Raw genomic sequence first — 19774 nt, 5'->3', positions numbered from 1 at the left:
AAAGTTGATGCTCATTAATTTAATAAACTAAAATAATTAGCTAATTAATTAACTTACTAAAGTTACATATCTAATGTGATTTGCGCATGCGCGTAGATTAGAGAGCGGCGGTTTTTCCGGCGTAACGCAGCGTTACAATATGGGTGCAGGGGCTTCTAGTGAAGCTCTTTTTGATGCCGTGTGTGTAAACGATGTAAATAAAGCATCGGCAGCTCTCGAGAAAAGAGCAGATGTAAACGTTGTGTCAAGAAAGATTGTAAGAATTGATTGATGTGTAAATTTACAGATCTAGTTTGTAGACTAGAGAGATTGGGTTGGACGTTGGTAAATGAGGAAATGTATGAGAAAGTGACGATCATTTACGATGTTGAGGTGGCGTTGGTTGGAAGTGCCGCCTCATTTTCTCTCTACCGGTATTAGTGAATGAATCGTTTCGTCTCATGCGCTCCTACGTCGTTGCTTTGCTGTCGTTGTCGTTCTAATATGGTCACGCCCTTTACACATGTCACGTGACGTACACTGGACAAACTTCATTGACTTTAGCAGCCAATTGTGTATTTCGTAGAGATGGTATGGTGGTGTGTATGGCCTTCTATCAGCGTTGCAAGTAGCATGTGCTGATTCATCGATTGAGATGGTAGACTTGCTGCTACAACATCAAGCAAACATAAACTATCATGAGGAAAGGGTAAGAGTGCAAATTTGAATGCAGTTTGTTGTGTTTAAATAAATGAGTTTAGTTAGTAATGGTAATGGCATCTCTTTCCTGTGGTTAAAATGACTAGAAATATTAATGGATGCTCATTGTATTTGTGTCTGTCTGATTGAAGAGTTGAATGTATATGCTAGAGAAAGGTGCTAACAGTCACAGTTAGAATGAATAGATAGTTTTGATATTTTGTTGAAATTAGAAAATATTGTGAGAGTGGGTTGTTAGTGAGTTATTTTTAAATGAAAAGATGACATTTGTTGTTTAGTAAAGTTGATATGATTGATGATGTAGTTTGCATGGCAATCTGTTTGCCCACCTGCCCACTAGTGTTGCCCACCACACTTAATTGACAGATTTGTGATTGTGGACATTTAGACTATCTACTCACATGGCTGCTGGTGTGATTGTTTGCATGTTGTGATGTCAAATGTTTAGTGTAATGAGGTTACATTGTATTGTGAGGAATCGTGTTTGGTTAAATTGAATGAAGGACAGAGGTGAGTTGTATGTGAGGTTGATGTGCTATTTTAATAGTCAGTTGGTGTTGATACTTGTAGATGCATGTATTCATAATGTACTCACTGATAATAACATGTGATGTCTCTTATCAATGGTAGTTTGGACAGACAGCTCTGCATTGTGCTTGTGTGAATGGTCATTTGTCTATTGTGGAGAAATTATTGGCAGCAGGTTGTAAGAAAGAAGCAAGGGATAGAGTGAGTGTGTTTGCTTGTAACAGTATTTGTGTTTTAATTTTGTAAATTGATGAATGATGTAAATGAGTGTTACAGTAGCAACACTTTGTTCATTGAAGAAGGTAGACTGTGTTGTGGTGTTGAAATTTGTGTAGTATTTTTAAGGTTGGAGTAATTGTCACTTGGTTTATTACCTTGGTGTAATACACTAGGTATAGTAACATGGTTTGGTATGATCAACCAACTGCTAGGCAACAGGCGTAACACCTGATCTGATCCAGACAAATACATGATTGGATTTCAGTCGCTTTCTTACACTTTTCTATTTGCCTCTGACTAATTACATTTACTCTGTGAAGCTATGGCACACAGATGGTTTGCACTGTAGTGCTTCAACAGCTTTTATTAGTTAATGTAATTGAGTGAAGTGTGCGAGTTTGATTAGAAAGAACAATAAGGCCAATGCATGTAGGTTACAACAAAACAATGAAGCAACGAGAGAGAATATTTGTGAAAGTGTTGTAACAGTAAGAATTAAGTGGAGAGAATAGAAGAGAGACGAGTGTTAGTGGATGAGTGAGGGAGAAAACGAAGAATGAATGTGAATGACTTGTGACTACTAATGTGTGTTGAGCTTCACAATATTACTACTGGAAATTTCAAATATTTTGCATACCAATTGAGTATTTGGTAGAGACACTTATTGTACTAAATTAACTTGTACAGTAAAAGTCATGGTATAATATTGCCTTTACAACTTTGAGGTGGAGAGGTCCTTATTTACAAGTGTAGTGAACTGGACAACACGTTAAAATAGAGTCATAGATATCAAGTTATGACTCCTTGGGGATTCTTTGTAGGAAGGGCTTAGATAACCTAATAAATGTAAATAAAAGATTAATGTAGCAAAGCTATAGATGTGCTACTGGCCCTTCAACTTCACACTTGCAAACACCTCCTTTGCGGATGCCTGTGTGAGATAGATAGATAATCATAGTACAGTGATGGCAGACAAAACAGTAGGAGTGCGTGCATGTGAATGAAAAACAACAACACAAATCCCTGATGCCTACCGTGGGAACTCGACTCTACAGTGTATTGTCCAAATTTAGTGTCTTGGTGAGCTCCAATTAGGGATAGGGTCAGCATATAACATCACCTACATCACCAACTTTGACCACGCCTCTTTGGGGTTCAGCACTGAATGAAGAGGCATGTTTGAAGGGGATTAGGAAAATGCATGAAGCAGTAACTGTTGAGTGTGTTGTTTTACTTATTCCTTGTTTATGTGTTGTGGATAATACATTAAATTATATTACAGTACAACTACACGAGGTTTGTTGTATTTGATAGAATGTTATTGGCAAGATTTAGTTTCACTGTTTATATCAACAAAGCATGATAGTCGAGTTGTTGTGCAGCAGTAGACACAAGAATGTAATAATAGTTGTGTGTATGCAGTTAATAGGGATGGATGATGTAAGAGGCTTGTACGACAGATACGAGTGTTAGACTGTGATGTGTAATTAAGTAGCTGAATGCAGAGCTGCCACACTTTGGATAAAACACATCGGCTGGCTGTGTACTATGCCACATACACACACTAATGTAAACCACACCTATTGTTTGTAAACAGCTTGTTGTAAGTGCACAAGACTGCAGTTAACTCAATGAAAATGACATGATGATTATGGTAGTAGTGGTTGTGATGGTGACAGGGAAGACAACGACGACGACGACTATGTCGTTTATGGTATGAGATCTACACATATTATAGTTCTAGCGTCCACTTATAAATCAACACAAAAATTTTTCTTAGCAACACAGTTTAGTAGATGTGCTATTTGTGATTTGCAAGAAATGTTGTACTAGCAAGTTTATGTAGGAACATTGTATGAATTAGGGGCAGTGAAGAGTGTCGTATTATGTAGGATACATAAAATATGTAGGAGTGTGACTCCAATAGATTAGTACAAACGACTCTGAGTACAGACATTAATTTGGGAAATTTTGTATGTGTTTGTGTACTGTAACGGTATTTGCATTGTATGTGCACTTGTGGTTGTTTGTTGGTTTGTTGATGCTGAACAGGAAGGTAGGATGAAGTTCTATGGCAAATGTGCTTACTGTATTGAAAGCAACTTTGACAAAAACTAGTTTAGTGATGACGTGACTTTACTAGATATACTTTAGAAGAATATTAAATTACACATAGAAAATGTTGTGATGTGGCTACCAATTTGAGTGTTTGCTTGTGTAACAGTTAAAGGATTAGAGTATTGAGGTTACATTGTGGAATTGTGTTTGGTTAAGGACAGAGGTGAGTTGGATGTGAGGTCGATGTGCTAATTTTATAGTCAGTTGGTGTTCGAACTTGTAGATGCATGTATTCATAATGTACTCACTGATAATAACATGTGATGTCTCTTATCAATGGTAGGATGGAGTGACAGCTCTGCATTACGCTTGTCTGAATGGTCATTTGTCTATTGTGAAGAAATTATTGTCGTCCGGATGGGACAAAGAAGCAAGGACTAATGTGAGTGTATTTGTATGCAATAATATTTGTGTTTATTTTATCAATTGAGGAATGATGTTACAACTCTTACCTAAAATTCTATCATGCAGTCATCACTCTAAATTTTGCTCTGAGTTGTCTAATAGCCTTTCTACATGAGTTCATTTCAAGCCGAGCTGAGTCGAGCCATGCAGCTCACTTAGTGGGTGTGTCACTTGCTAAGCTACGGATGATCACATGTGTGTTTGAAATGCTTGCGCTACCTTTCCTTGATCATGGATCGGCTACAATCTACTTGCATTCTTTCTTGTAAATATGTCAAGAATATTGGTTGTATTGCTAAGAGTATGACGAAGGGGAGAAGTCTGGCTATGTGAGACTACAATTTGGCTTGGTAACTGTTCACGTGGTGAATGTGAGCTGAGCCAAACCATTTGCGACATGGCTGTCTTAGGTGGGCCATTCCAGCACGGCTCGGCTCACGTTCACACAACCTTTCAAAAGCGAGCCAACCGATGCTGACCATATTGGCTCGGTTACAAGTGGTCGTATGAATGGGCTATAAATACTATAGTACTACTATATTGCTCCTGATTTTGCTGCATGCCGGTATATGCCAATTTTGACCAGGGTACGTGCATACTGCGGGGTTTACAGTCATGCAGCAAATGCGGGGTGACACGACTGCTTCAAAGTACACGCAGTTTTGTGTCAATGCTACACTGTATATGATATTCTTTCACGTGCTAGACTACCGTGACCTCCATTGCTTGTTTGCTGCTCTTCCATGGTAATCGTGTCTCTCCTCTGCATCTCAAAAGTGCTATCTGGTTCTGTCATCACGGACTATGTGCGTGGATGTTAATATCTATTGCCTCATCTTCGCCAGTACCCATTGCGCCATCACTTACCATCCTATACTGGCATGCTGGTTTAGTTACCAGAACTGCCTCATCTGAGTTTTGGTAAATCTCACTTATACGGGCATGCAGCAAAATACGGGAAATACAGTAAGTAGTGTCTTGATGTGATGAACCTGTTGTGCATGCTGATTCAAGTAGACTTACTTCAAGAAATATGTATATGTACTTTAATGTACATGTCAGTATTCCAGTGACCCTGTAACTGAAACCACCCTCAAACACTATTTATTGTTATTAGATGCATCTAATAGCCCTAGGGCTGATAACTTATATTAGCCCATCGTCTTGGATGAGGGGATGATATAGGTTCATGACTTGATGTTATTAGATTTGCTTTAGATTAATATTAAATACACATTTTGCTTTGGTTTGTTAAATTTTAGAAAATGTTGTATGTGACTACCAATTGGAGTGTTTGCTTGTCTAACAGTTAAAGGATTAGAGTATTGAGGTTGCATTGTGAGGAATCGTATTTGGTTAAATTGAATGAAGGACAGAGGTAAGTTGGATGTGAGTTTGATGTGCTATTTTTATAGTCAGTTGGTGTTGATACTTGTAGATGCATGTATTCATAATGTACTCACTGATAATAACATGTGATGTCTCTTATCAATGGTAGGCTGGACAGACAGCTCTGCATTTTGCTTGTCAGAAAGGTCATTTGTCTATTGTGGAGAAATTATTGTTATCCGGATGTAAAAAAGAAGCAAGGAATATTGTGAGTGTGTTTGCTTGTAACAGTATTGTGTTTTAATTTTGTCAATTGATAAATGATGTAAATGAGTGTTACAGTAGCAACACTTTGTTCATTGAAGAAGGTAGACTGTGTTGTGGTGTTGAAATTTGTGTAGTATTTTTAAGGTTGGAGTAATTGTCACCTGGTTTATTACCTTGGTGTAATACACTAGGTATAGTAACATGGTTTGGTATGATCAACCAACTGCTAGGCAACAGGCGTAACACCTGATCTGATCCAGACAAATACATGATTGGATTTCAGTCGCTTTCTTACACTTTTCTAATTGCCTCTGACTAATTGCATTTACTCTGTGAAGCTATGGCACACAGATGGTTTGCACTGTAGTGCTTCAACAGCTTTTATTAGTTAATGTAATTGAGTGAAGTGTGCAAGTTTGATTAGAAAGAACAATAAGGCCAATGCATGTAGGTTACAACAAAACAATGAAGCAACGAGAGAGAATATTTGTGAAAGTGTTGTAACAGTAAGAATTAAGTGGAGAGAATAGAAGAGAGACGAGTGTTAGTGGATGAGTGAGGGAGAAAACGAAGAATGAATGTGAATGACTTGTGACTACTAATGTGTGTTGGGCTTCACAATATTACTACTGGAAATTTCAAATATTTTGCATACCAATTGAGTATTTGGTAGAGACACTTATTGTACTAAATTAACTTGTACAGTAAAAGTCATGGTATAATATTGCCTTTACAACTTTGAGGTGGAGAGGTCCTTATTTACAAGTGTAGTGAACTGGACAACACGTTAAAATAGAGTCATAGATATCAAGTTATGACTCCTTGGGGATTCTTTGTAGGAAGGGCTTAGATAACCTAATAAATGTAAATAAAAGATTAATGTAGCAAAGCTATAGATGTGCTACTGGCCCTTCAACTTCACACTTGCAAACACCTCCTTTGCGGATGCCTGTGTGAGATAGATAGATAATCATAGTACAGTGATGGCAGACAAAACAGTAGGAGTGCGTGCATGTGAATGAAAAACAACAACACAAATCCCTGATGCCTACCGTGGGAACTCGACTCTACAGTGTATTGTCCAAATTTAGTGTCTTGGTGAGCTCCAATTAGGGATAGGGTCAGCATATAACATCACCTACATCACCAACTTTGACCACGCCTCTTTGGGGTTCAGCACTGAATGAAGAGGCATGTTTGAAGGGGATTAGGAAAATGCATGAAGCAGTAACTGTTGAGTGTGTTGTTTTACTTATTCCTTGTTTATGTGTTGTGGATAATACATTAAATTATATTACAGTACAACTACACGAGGTTTGTTGTATTTGATAGAATGTTATTGGCAAGATTTAGTTTCACTGTTTATATCAACAAAGCATGATAGTCGAGTTGTTGTGCAGCAGTAGACACAAGAATGTAATAATAGTTGTGTGTATGCAGTTAATAGGGATGGATGATGTAAGAGGCTTGTACGACAGATACGAGTGTTAGACTGTGATGTGTAATTAAGTAGCTGAATGCAGAGCTGCCACACTTTGGATAAAACACATCGGCTGGCTGTGTACTATGCCACATACACACACTAATGTAAACCACACCTATTGTTTGTAAACAGCTTGTTGTAAGTGCACAAGACTGCAGTTAACTCAATGAAAATGACATGATGATTATGGTAGTAGTGGTTGTGATGGTGACAGGGAAGACAACGACGACGACGACTATGTCGTTTATGGTATGAGATCTACACATATTATAGTTCTAGCGTCCACTTATAAATCAACACAAAAATTTTTCTTAGCAACACAGTTTAGTAGATGTGCTATTTGTGATTTGCAAGAAATGTTGTACTAGCAAGTTTATGTAGGAACATTGTATGAATTAGGGGCAGTGAAGAGTGTCGTATTATGTAGGATACATAAAATATGTAGGAGTGTGACTCCAATAGATTAGTACAAACGACTCTGAGTACAGACATTAATTTGGGAAATTTTGTATGTGTTTGTGTACTGTAACGGTATTTGCATTGTATGTGCACTTGTGGTTGTTTGTTGGTTTGTTGATGCTGAACAGGAAGGTAGGATGAAGTTCTATGGCAAATGTGCTTACTGTATTGAAAGCAAGTTTGACAAAAACTAGTTTAGTGATGACGTGACTTTACTAGATATACTTTAGAAGAATATTAAATTACACATAGAAAATGTTGTGATGTGGCTACCAATTTGAGTGTTTGCTTGTGTAACAGTTAAAGGATTAGAGTATTGAGGTTACATTGTGGAATTGTGTTTGGTTAAGGACAGAGGTGAGTTGGATGTGAGGTCGATGTGCTAATTTTATAGTCAGTTGGTGTTCGAACTTGTAGATGCATGTATTCATAATGTACTCACTGATAATAACATGTGATGTCTCTTATCAATGGTAGGATGGAGTGACAGCTCTGCATTACGCTTGTCTGAATGGTCATTTGTCTATTGTGAAGAAATTATTGTCGTCCGGATGGGACAAAGAAGCAAGGACTAATGTGAGTGTATTTGTATGCAATAATATTTGTGTTTATTTTATCAATTGAGGAATGATGTTACAACTCTTACCTAAAATTCTATCATGCAGTCATCACTCTAAATTTTGCTCTGAGTTGTCTAATAGCCTTTCTACATGAGTTCATTTCAAGCCGAGCTGAGTCGAGCCATGCAGCTCACTTAGTGGGTGTGTCACTTGCTAAGCTACGGATGATCACATGTATGTTTGAAATGCTTGCGCTACCTTTCCTTGATCATGGATCGGCTACAATCTACTTGCATTCTTACTTGTAAATATGTCAAGAATATTGGTTGTATTGCTAAGAGTATGACGAAGGGGAGAAGTCTGGCTATGTGAGACTATAATTTGGCTTGGTAACTGTTCACGTGGTGAATGTGAGCTGAGCCAAACCATTTGCGACATGGCTGTCTTAGGTGGGCCATTCCAGCACGGCTCGGCTCACGTTCACACAACCTTTCAAAAGCGAGCCAACCGATGCTGACCATATTGGCTCGGTTACAAGTGGTCGTATGAATGGGCTATAAATACTATAATACTACTATATTGCTCCTGATTTTGCTGCATGCCGGTATATGCCAATTTTGACCAGGGTACGTGCATACTGCGGGGTTTACAGTCATGCAGCAAATGCGGGGTGACACGACTGCTTCAAAGTACACGCAGTTTTGTGTCAATGCTACACTGTATATGATATTCTTTCACGTGCTAGACTACCGTGACCTCCATTGCTTGTTTGCTGCTCTTCCATGGTAATCGTGTCTCTCCTCTGCATCTCAAAAGTGCTATCTGGTTCTGTCATCACGGACTATGTGCGTGGATGTTAATATCTATTGCCTCATCTTCGCCAGTACCCATTGCGCCATCACTTACCATCCTATACTGGCATGCTGGTTTAGTTACCAGAACTGCCTCATCTGAGTTTTGGTAAATCTCACTTATACGGGCATGCAGCAAAATACGGGAAATACAGTAAGTAGTGTCTTGATGTGATGAACCTGTTGTGCATGCTGATTCAAGTAGACTTACTTCAAGAAATATGTATATGTACTTTAATGTACATGTCAGTATTCCAGTGACCCTGTAACTGAAACCACCCTCAAACACTATTTATTGTTATTAGATGCATCTAATAGCCCTAGGGCTGATAACTTATATTAGCCCATCGTCTTGGATGAGGGGATGATATAGGTTCATGACTTGATGTTATTAGATTTGCTTTAGATTAATATTAAATACACATTTTGCTTTGGTTTGTTAAATTTTAGAAAATGTTGTATGTGACTACCAATTGGAGTGTTTGCTTGTCTAACAGTTAAAGGATTAGAGTATTGAGGTTGCATTGTGAGGAATCGTATTTGGTTAAATTGAATGAAGGACAGAGGTAAGTTGGATGTGAGTTTGATGTGCTATTTTTATAGTCAGTTGGTGTTGATACTTGTAGATGCATGTATTCATAATGTACTCACTGATAATAACATGTGATGTCTCTTATCAATGGTAGGCTGGACAGACATATCTGCATTTTGCTTGTATGAATGGTCATTTGTCTATTGTGGAGAAATTATTGTCGCGTGGATGTCAGAAAGATGTCAAGGACAATGTGAGTGTATTTGTATGCAATAGTAATTGCATTTATTTTGTCAATTGAGAAATGATGTGAATGAGTGTTACAACCCTTTACCTAGAATTCTATCATGCAGTCATCACTCTCAATTTTACTGTCAGTCATCTAACAGCCTTTTCACACAAGTTCTTTCCAAGCCTCAATAGATTAGTGGATGTGTCTCTTGCTAAGTTACAGACAGTCACATATGCATTTGAATTGGTTGCACTACCTTTCCTAGATCGTGGATCGGCTACAATCTGCCTGCATTTTTCTCGATGGCATTACAACAATCAAATGCTGAAATAGACTTGTAGCCAGTCCTCCTCCTCGCGTGTGCTCTACGTGTTTTGGCACATGCTTTTTTGTTTCACTTGCCAGGAACATATTAAGTTTTTTGGTGTGTTGATTGGTCAAAACTGTAACACGAGACGAAAAAATGTTGTTACAAAGGCATGCGTAGGATTGTATTAGAATGAACTGAGTAGCAATTACTTTTTCAATTAGATGGTTATTAGCAATTGTTGTTGTCAAGCAAGGTGCAAGCTCATTAGTTTTGTGTGACAGCTCTGCTGTGGACATCTGACAATAATGTCTTTTCCAGCCAGAATTGACAGAGATGTCTGTAGCTGCTCAGTACGAAGTGAATGGTAGCTAATAGACGACAGGAGTGCATACAAGGTGCATTTGCTACCACTAGATAGTGAAACTATAATGTTCATAAAGCGACATTTATGCTCGCCGCAACAAAAACGATCTACTTTGTAATTCTAATTTTTGAACAGTCCTTAGAAAGAGTGTAAAGCTTTGTGTTTTTGTGTTGGCTGGCAAAGTTTATCATAGTACTCTTGTGAGACTAATTACTTGACACCATATTATCAGTGCAGGTGGCAACAATTTACAGGATGGGTTTCTAATTAAACTAATGAAATAAATGGTCACATGACATAATATGTTACCAGTTCTCCTGGCAAGAAGAACAAAACGCACATGGCAAAACACGTGGAGCAAGCGAGGAGAAGGACTGGGTAGAGACTAATGCTGAAATACGTGGAGAATATAATTTGGTTGTATTGCTGAAGTATGAGTCTTTTAAATTAATTAGTAAAAGTCTGACTACTCAAGAGTACAGTTTGGCTTGGTTACTGTTCAAACAGGGAATGCAAGCCAAACCATGCTGACACGGCTGTTTGAGATTGGCCATTCTAGTGTGGCTCGGCTCACATTCACACAACATATCAAAATGAGTCGACCCATGCTGACCCCTTATTGGCCCAGGTACAAGTGCTGGTGTGAACGGGCTATAACCTACTAGTGTCCTCATGTAATGAACCTGTTGTGCATGCTGATTCAAGTAGACTTTCTTCAAGGAATGTCTGTGTACTTTAATGTACATATCAGTATCATCAGTAACCCTAACTGAAACCACCCTCAAACACTAATAATTATTAGATGCATGAGCAAACACTTTAATTTGTGTGTCGTGTTGTCAAGAAAGATTAAGTGATGACAAAGTTGCAATGGCAATGTGACAGAATTTGACATGCACGTGTGTTGTGAGCAGCTTACTTACTATAATCTCTTGTTGTTTGCTGTTTTTTGTATCTCATTTCATCTGCTTGTTTTAGAATGGATCAATACCTTTACATCTTTCCTGCTCATGGTATTCCTGTTATGATTCTCATCTGTCAATTGTCAAGTTGTTGATATCATCAGGAGCTGATGTGTCAACAGTGAACAATGTAAGTGTACATTTGTTGTGTTTGTTTACAGTATGTCTTGCTAATGTGGAGTATGTAGCTCACATTTGATGAAGCTTAATCTATAAATGGTGACAGCAGTGATTGTGAACTCTGCCTAATAATTAAAGATATTCTGAAATGTTCCAAGAAGAACAAACAGATAAATAACGAATAAGCACTAAAGTGCTAAACCCTCATCTGCTAGCTTAGGTTGCAATGATGCATATATGGTAAGTGATGAGATACAAGGTCACGTGGACATCATTAGACACCATGCACATGCCAAGACATGTGGAGCTAGCTGGCTGGGAAAGAACAAGCAGTCTTGTGACAAATGGCATCACTTGCATCCAAATCTAGGAGAAACACAGTAGAGTACACATAGTGTTATGAAAGAACAGAGAGTAGACTGACAGGTGCATGTGCACATGGTCATTCCATAACAGTGGACTTCGTCTGTACTGCTCACATTGAATTTGTCTATCAACCCGCTCACGTCTGGCTGTTCGTCGAGCCTGCCCTGTGTTACTGTAACCTTAGTGCATACGCACCTCGGTTTAACAATTAACTTGGTTGGAGTAGGTGTAAGCATGTAGGGTTAGCATGATAGAAGATGACAGATGTGAGCAGTCATTAACTCGAGATGTGCATGCTGCAGGGTAACAGTAATATCTCTGTGGACTGATTGACGGAGCAAGGGACGGATGGACAATTGGAATGCAGTGCATACACTCATTGTTATCACTGGTGTTAATTAGTTAGTTATAAAAACATGATTAGATAAGGACATTGAGGGACATTGTTTGTATGTAGTAGAGTGGTATTGTAAATTATGATGGTGAAGTGATGGAGTTGTTAGTTGGTGGTGGGACTGTATTTAGTGAAATTATACATTGATAATGATTTTGTTTGAAGTCATGATTATGAATAATTGTCATTGGTCAGTCACATGGCAGCATATGACGTGGCTATGTGTTGTTTGTGAATGATGACTGAAACAGCAGTGAACATCAGTTTGCTCAATTAATGTGAGCAGTAATAGAATGAGTTGCTTTACAACTGTGTGGCACAACAGGCAAAGAGATTTTGGTCAACTGCATGACATTTGTCTTATAATAATAATAATAATTTATTTTTATCACACCAAATCTGGTGTAGTTCCCTCATAGGGACAACATAAAACACACACACACACACACACACACACACACACACACACACGCACACACACACACACACACACGCACGCACACACACACACACACACACACACACACACACACACACACACACACACACACATGTAGACAAATGACATAACTAACACACAGAATCACTTAACCTACACGTAAAAACATTACCATCTACCATATCCAATCCGTGTCCAGGATAACTATGTCTAACTATTAGCAAAGCCAGTCCTCTCACAAGTTCATTTCTTGAATCTATGGCCCGTTTAAGAATTTAGTCTGTAGTATTTCATCTTAAGAGATGCCTCAACAAATTCTGGAATTCCTTCCACTATAGAGTCTCTGTCTCATACCAAGCCCACAACGAATACCTTTTTGATATGCTGTGTTGATTGACGTCTCTACTATACTTCATTCAAAATTCCACAAATGCCTTCCATAGGCAAGAACTGGAAATAGTTGCCTTTCCATGATTGTCATCCATACACTATCTTTTGGACAACTTCCATCAAGTCGGCTAATGACACTATTCACAGCAGCATAATTTTTTTCTAGTCTCCAATGTGCTCTGTACCATACAGCAACCATTCATGACAACGCCCAAATGTGTTATTCCTCGTTGTTTGGTAATCTATTGCCATTGAGAAAGACATCTAATTGACTAGAGTGTTTCCATCGTCTCTGCTTGAATGTAATACAGGAACACATGAATATCCAGCTTATTCATAATGTTTTTCTAGCATTCACTTTTATCACACACTTGCTATGGTGGTTGTGCATTGTGTATGTGCTGGATAATAAGCTGGTTAACTATTTATTGATTATATGTACTTTGTTCTGTGTGATATTGTTATGTTTCATTGAACTAATAATACTGTCTATTATTGGACAGAAAGGACAAACACCATTACAAGCTGCAGAAGAAGAGTTGCACTTAGAGTTTGGTTCACACAAAGAACGTCGTTCTCGAATTATTTCTTATTTGAAAGAATTGAATGAGAATGTACGAGCTGATTGTCACACAGTATAGGTTGTGTGTATTGATTAGTGGTTGTGTGTGATGTTAGAGTTCTGTTGCAGCTGGAAATTCAGCATCAAACATCACAGATAGTACAGCTGCAGTTGCTGACAACGATCATCCAAGTAAGTGAGACAATAAACATTTGATGACATCATACAATAAACATTATTTATGATGATCGTTTCAAAGTTCCAGACACTTGTTGATAAACTGTTTGTATTATCAACGAAAGCACTGCTACTTACACATTTATATACTAGAGTTCTTCATTGCATGTCAGCTGAAATTTTTATGTCATATTGTTTATTAGTAATCACGTAATTAAATGTCAAAGTTTACTGACTTTGTTGTCACAGAAGATAGGACACGGCAGGAAATGAAACGCAACAGTTCCAAATTTCCAGGAAATCTGGCACGGTCCAGCAGTGTTGTTACTTGGGGCATTGTGGAGCCACGAACCCTTCAAAAGTTTAGGGCATGGTAACTTTTTCATTGCCTTAAATTCTGTTTGCTCATTTATTTCTCGGGACCTACGTGAAATTTGGTCATTAATTGTAGGCAGTCTATTCATGCATGTATCCCATCCATGTTCAGTTACTGCTTCTGTTGTTTTTCGATTTGAAGGAGTTCTATCACTTTTCATTTACTCGGTCAAAATTAAGTAAATTGGTAACAACTGGCAGTTTGCACCCAATCATGGAAGGCTGGCAACACTGCTGCACGGTCTCAGAGAGCAAGCACAGCCACTAACTCTATTCCTAACCCTAAGGCAGATTTCCTGGAAGCCTTGCTCAATCTCCTAGGAAATTTGGTATGGTCATGTCTGAATATTGTGATCCCGATTTCCTGGGGCACCGAGAGACAGTCTGTCAAAGATGAGCCTCGTACTGGACATGTCAGTGAGTCAAGAGACGACGATTAGGTTGAAAGTGTGAGGGTTTTATGAAAGAAGATGTACGTTTGAGTTGTGAGGAGGTGGCATTGGATGTTTTGGTGTTGGTTTTATCGAATTCTGACAAATCACTCATCGCTTTTTTTGAGATTGCCTCCAAGGTGTTTTGGTGTAGCACATTTGGAACAATCAGCCTAGTTCCTCTGAACAGAAGTCCCTTGCTGGTATTTATTTCTTCCCAAAAGCTCCAGTAGGGTTTCAATGCTTCCAGTAGACTTCGGGCGCGTCGGCCATCCTGTGCTGACAACTTTTTGAAGAGGCTGTAAGTCAACATCAGATGCCTTAGCATCCGTTAGCTCCTGGCGTTTAGTTGGTGACATGGGATGCCTTTACCAACTGGTGAATATTTACTTGAAGATCCCTTTGGAACTCCTTGTCGGCATCGTCAAAGTTGGTCAAGTGGGCCCGAGACAATGTGTTTACAGTAGAACCTCGCTAATCCGAACCCTCGCTAATTTGAATGGTGTTGGCACCCTGCCTCACGGGTCCAGATCAGGTTTGCAATTCCGAGGCAAGCAGATCCGGGTCATTACCGGCCGATAATAGAGAATCAATGTCGACTAGTCAACACAACACCAAGAAACCCAAGCATCGTCACAAAACATTGAAAATAGAAGATAAGATTTCTCTACTGGACTACCTGCCGACTTGTTTTAGTCGACCTGCCGACCCTAACCCTAACCCTAACCCTAGCCGACGTGATTTAGCAGCCAAGAAGCGACTAAGCACTCTTCAGCAAATGCACGTTTCTGACTATTTTCTGTATTGACTACATGTATTACTTGCAGTTGTGTGTAGTTGTTAGCTAAAGTTGTGTTGCGAAGCTTCGTTGCGCTCTAAAAGTTTGCAGCTAAGTGTTACGACGTATGTTACGGGACTCCAAAGCAAGGTCTGGGTATCCGCGGCACGGTTTGGGCTTCTGAGGCTATGCATTTTCGTTAATCCGAACAATTCACTAATCCGAACTCGTTTGTGCTGACAGTGGTACAGAGCTGTTCGGATTAGCGAGGTTCTACTGTACTATGGACAGTGCCCGCCCTGGCATGTAATGCACATGTAGCTCATATCACTGCAGCAACCCTAACCCTAACTTTAATCCTAACTCTATAATATCTAACCATAAGCCAAATTTTCTGGAAGCTGCACTCGATATTTTAGGAAATTAGGCGTGGCCATGCTTAATTTCCATGAGACAGTTTTTCTGAAACATTGTGAGATAGTCGTTTACAACAAATATTTTAGTATTACTTAGTATATGGAAAATTAATTAACAAAAGTAAATTTACTTAATCATTTGTTTTTTTATTTTGTTTTTAAAGGTTGTACAAGCTCCACAGCAGTAGCAGCTTCTGATCATTCCTCCACACCAGTGACAGGAAGAACGAGGGTCAGCTAATTAATTAAGTATCAGTGTTTTAGGTTGATTTCTGTAGGGATTTTTCTTTTCTGTAGCTAGTTGTGTGGTGTGCGTTTAAACTAAGTTATGGTTTCCATACCAAAGGCAGTCAAGACTATTACTTATCAATTAGAAAGGAACGAGTAATAGTTATAATATAGTATACATTACCAGAAGAATAGGCATCTACATCAATTATTGTTGTTTAATTAATGCTCTTGGGTGTAGCTAACTTGTAGCACACAGAGCCACACAGATTGGGATAGTGTAATGGTCTGTCAACAGAAAGATACAATACAGTACTTATGGTTAGGAAGAAAGAATGACTTGGGTTGATGAGGTTTATTTGGAAACGAGATGAGACCATCATACACGTATGAGCACTTTGAGAAAGTGCAAAGACATAAGACAAAGTACAGTGTCCTAACATTCATTAAGTGGGACCAAATTTCTTTCTCAGTTTTTCTTGTACAGCCTCGCATGAACAGACTGCTAGTAGTTCATCTAAATACAGGATGAGGCATGAGAGATTGCAGTGTTGCTATGTGTTTTTATCAATGCATTTTAACGTTCTCAATAGTCAGCATTTATCCTGATTGTGTTGGTGTACCGTGTTTATAATATACACTAATACCTCGGTTATCGGGGCACCTTGGGACCGGGCACTGGCCTTAACTGGGAAATATCCATATCAAAGGGTAAAAAACCACACCGATAGCACGTCATCCAAGAGAGGAAACTGTGATCCGCGTACAATACACCGCCACTTGGCGACAGTCGGGTCCTCTGCATCGAACACGTGGCAACTGATCTTTTCTTGCTCTTTTCAAATGTCTCCAACAGTTGACTTCGGCACTTCAAGAATCTCAGTACACCACGTTGTGACTTCCCTTTCTCTTATGATTTCTATCTTTTTCTCAAGTGTAAGGACAGACCGCCTCCACTTACTGGTCACCTTTTCTGTGAATGCAAAATCGCTCATGCGCGTTCATCATGTAGAACGTTTTCACACGTGATCACTGGGATTGCCTGGTAGATCGAGGTGCTCGGAACTTTGAGGTCCGGATAACTGAGGTATTAGTGTAATGGCTCTTACAGTGTAACTTACTGGCTAGAATATTGTGTGCTGTACTCCTCTTATTATTGTTAGAATCTCTTATGATTTGTACAGACCACTACACCCATTCTACGATCTCCAACAGAAGTGGTGAGAACGGTAGATCAGCAATTGGTACAACAGCAGATTCAACAGATAGAGAAACTGACACAAGACGGTTTAGCAAGAGATAGGCAAATTGATGATTTGAGACGACAAAATGATGATTTGAGACAGCAAATCACACATCTACAGGTGTCACTGAGAGACGAGCAACTGCTGAAAGAAGATGCAGTTGGTGAAGAGAGAAGGGAGAAAGAAGATCTACGACGACAATTACAACGAGAGCGAGACGACAAACGCAACGTTCAGAAGGATCTTGATGAAGCTCGACAACAAATTGAGGAAATGAGCGTCGAGCAGGAAAATCTTATGCGATTACAAAATGAAGAACAACTAGAAAAGGCTAACATTTTAGAGCTGCTTTCAGATGCCGATGCTGCAATTGAACGATACAAGCAAGAACGAGAAAACGAAGTTTTCAATATTCCCTCACATGACATTCAATTGACTGGCACAGAACTAGGACGTGGATCCTATGGAGGTGAGATGCACATCTTATTAGGCCAGACTCGGAATTTACACGACACAACTGGCTATTAGCCTAAGGCCGGCTTGTGCTGGTTTAACGATAAATGCCGGGACAGGTCAGCACACGGCTCCGCATGGCTTGAACTGCATTTACTTGACATTTTCACATAGAGCTGAACTGCATGTGTTTGCCTGGTAGGGTTGCTCGTATAAACTATAAATTAAGAAATTGTGTTGTGATTTAGCTGTTTGTATTGGATATTGGTGTGGCTGTCCTGTTGCTGTCAAGCGTTTGTATGATGAGTTCTCTGGTTATGAACGATACATTCAACTTGTGAAACAAGAAGCGTCTGTAGCATGGAAGATACATCATCCAAACATTGCTGCTGTTTGTGGTGTCACTCTGGAGAAAGAAGTCAAGAAGGCGTGGATTATCATGGAATTACATAGCGGCTCCGTTTCTAGTGTGATCGATGCATGCCAAGAAGATGCCACACCTCTCACTTTACGAGAAAAAGTTGACATGGCACATGATTCTTTGTGTGGATTGGATCACATTCATTCGATGGTAAGAACAGTAAATGAAAAATGAGGTTGAACCATGTTGTGATGCCATCTCAGTCACATGTAAATTATCAAAATTGTAAGTAGAGTTGAGGTGATTATACGCATGCCAGATTAGCAAAGACAGACTGACAGACAGACATATAGAAAGACAGACAGACTAACAGACAGACAGATTATTTGAGCTTAATATCTTAGCCTATTATAATATTCATCGACATGGAGAAGACAGACAAACATGCTGGTAATCAAGCAAGTGGGCAGAAAGGCAAGCTGACAGTTATATAGAATGACGAATAACTGAGTTAGTAATCACACAGTTATATATAGATTGTTTAGTCGATGAGCATCATAAGTGAAGGATAAGAACGTAAATAACCTAATTTACACAGAGTTGTCACTTATGGAAGGATCAACACAGACTTACAAGTAACTCTTCAGACAACTACAATATCAATATAGATATTTTGTTTCTTTTCTTGATTGTTTCTGGTCTTATGTTGTCATAGCAACCCATGGAGATTCTCCACGGTGACATCTGTCCAAGGAACATCCTGGTAACTGCAACGATGAGAGCCAAACTGGGTGATCTAGGAGCCGCTCGTTTTCAAGATGCTTCACTATCAGCCGGCCTTCTCAGTCCAGAATACACAGCACCGGAGAGATTTGATGCTCCAGCTCTACCAAAAAGCAAGGAGACCGATATGTACAGTATGGCAGTGACCCTATGTGAGCTGTTCACTGCTGTTACTCCAGACCGTCGAAAAAGAATGGATCAAGTCTTACTCATCCGTCAGCTGAACGTCCGTTCCTTATGTAAACACTTGATGAGAGATAATCCTGCCACACGACCAACAGCAGCCGAATCTCGCAATATCATTGGTCGTATTCGTGTGAAAGAGGAGTATAAAGCGTGTCCTCCTAAACGAATGGTAAAGGGCAAGATGGATGGAGTCGATGTCACTCTTGTTCAGCCCACCTTATGATGTGGACATGTCACTGAACCACATGATTGTATTTTTTACTTGATATCATTTCTATGTTCTTACACATTGTGACAACATTGCTTAGCAATAGGAATAAACTATGTTTGTACTCTGTATTTTTAGATCAACCAGACAAGTTTGAAGTAGCGTTTTTCAGTGTTTGAACTTTGATATTGTTATTGGCAGGTTTGATGTGTACACTTTTGTCACGTGTTATGATAATAGGGTTTAGTATTTTTACATTTCCTGTTGTTAATAAATTTTCTGTTGACATGTCCAACTGTTTCCACCTTGTTGTTCTACCCTATCATGTGAAGGTCCACTCCAGTGGTATTACTAAATTTAATTGTACAGCAAAGTTCCATTGAAGAAGACAATGTACAGTGGTGGGGATTACATAACAGCAACCTGTAAAGAGTGTTTGGTTAACTTGACTTAATTAAGCAACAGTTTCAATCATTAATTTTTCTAACATTGTTGTTGTAACACTACAAACGTGTTCCTATTGTTTTATGATGATCTATTTGCAA

General features: G+C 39.0%; 1 protein-coding gene across 2 annotated transcripts; it reads left to right on the top strand.

Moving 5' to 3' along the window:
- The first annotated feature begins 111 nt into the window (after positions 1–111).
- Positions 112–19524, top strand: LOC134183226 (ankyrin repeat domain-containing protein 17-like). Of its 2 annotated transcripts, XM_062650709.1 has the most exons (14): positions 112–256; positions 566–688; positions 1330–1428; positions 3848–3946; positions 5468–5566; positions 7985–8083; positions 9605–9703; positions 11335–11448; positions 13531–13641; positions 13706–13781; positions 15931–15998; positions 17179–17707; positions 17940–18262; positions 18768–19524. In XM_062650709.1, the coding sequence occupies exons 1-14, from the start codon at positions 140–142 to the stop codon at positions 19242–19244; spliced, it is 2433 nt and encodes an 810-aa protein (XP_062506693.1). In that variant the 5' UTR covers positions 112–139; the 3' UTR covers positions 19245–19524. The 2 variants fall into 2 exon arrangements, with proteins under 2 accessions (XP_062506693.1, XP_062506694.1); XM_062650710.1 differs by lacking the exon at positions 5468–5566.
- The last annotated feature ends 250 nt before the right edge of the window (positions 19525–19774 follow it).

This window comes from Corticium candelabrum, chromosome 8 (genome assembly GCF_963422355.1).
Source record: "Corticium candelabrum chromosome 8, ooCorCand1.1, whole genome shotgun sequence".
In the NCBI taxonomy this organism is placed as follows: domain Eukaryota; kingdom Metazoa; phylum Porifera; class Homoscleromorpha; order Homosclerophorida; family Plakinidae; genus Corticium; species Corticium candelabrum.
The sequence above is the reverse complement of the archived record's forward strand: the minus strand, read 5'-3'. Positions and strand labels throughout refer to the sequence as shown.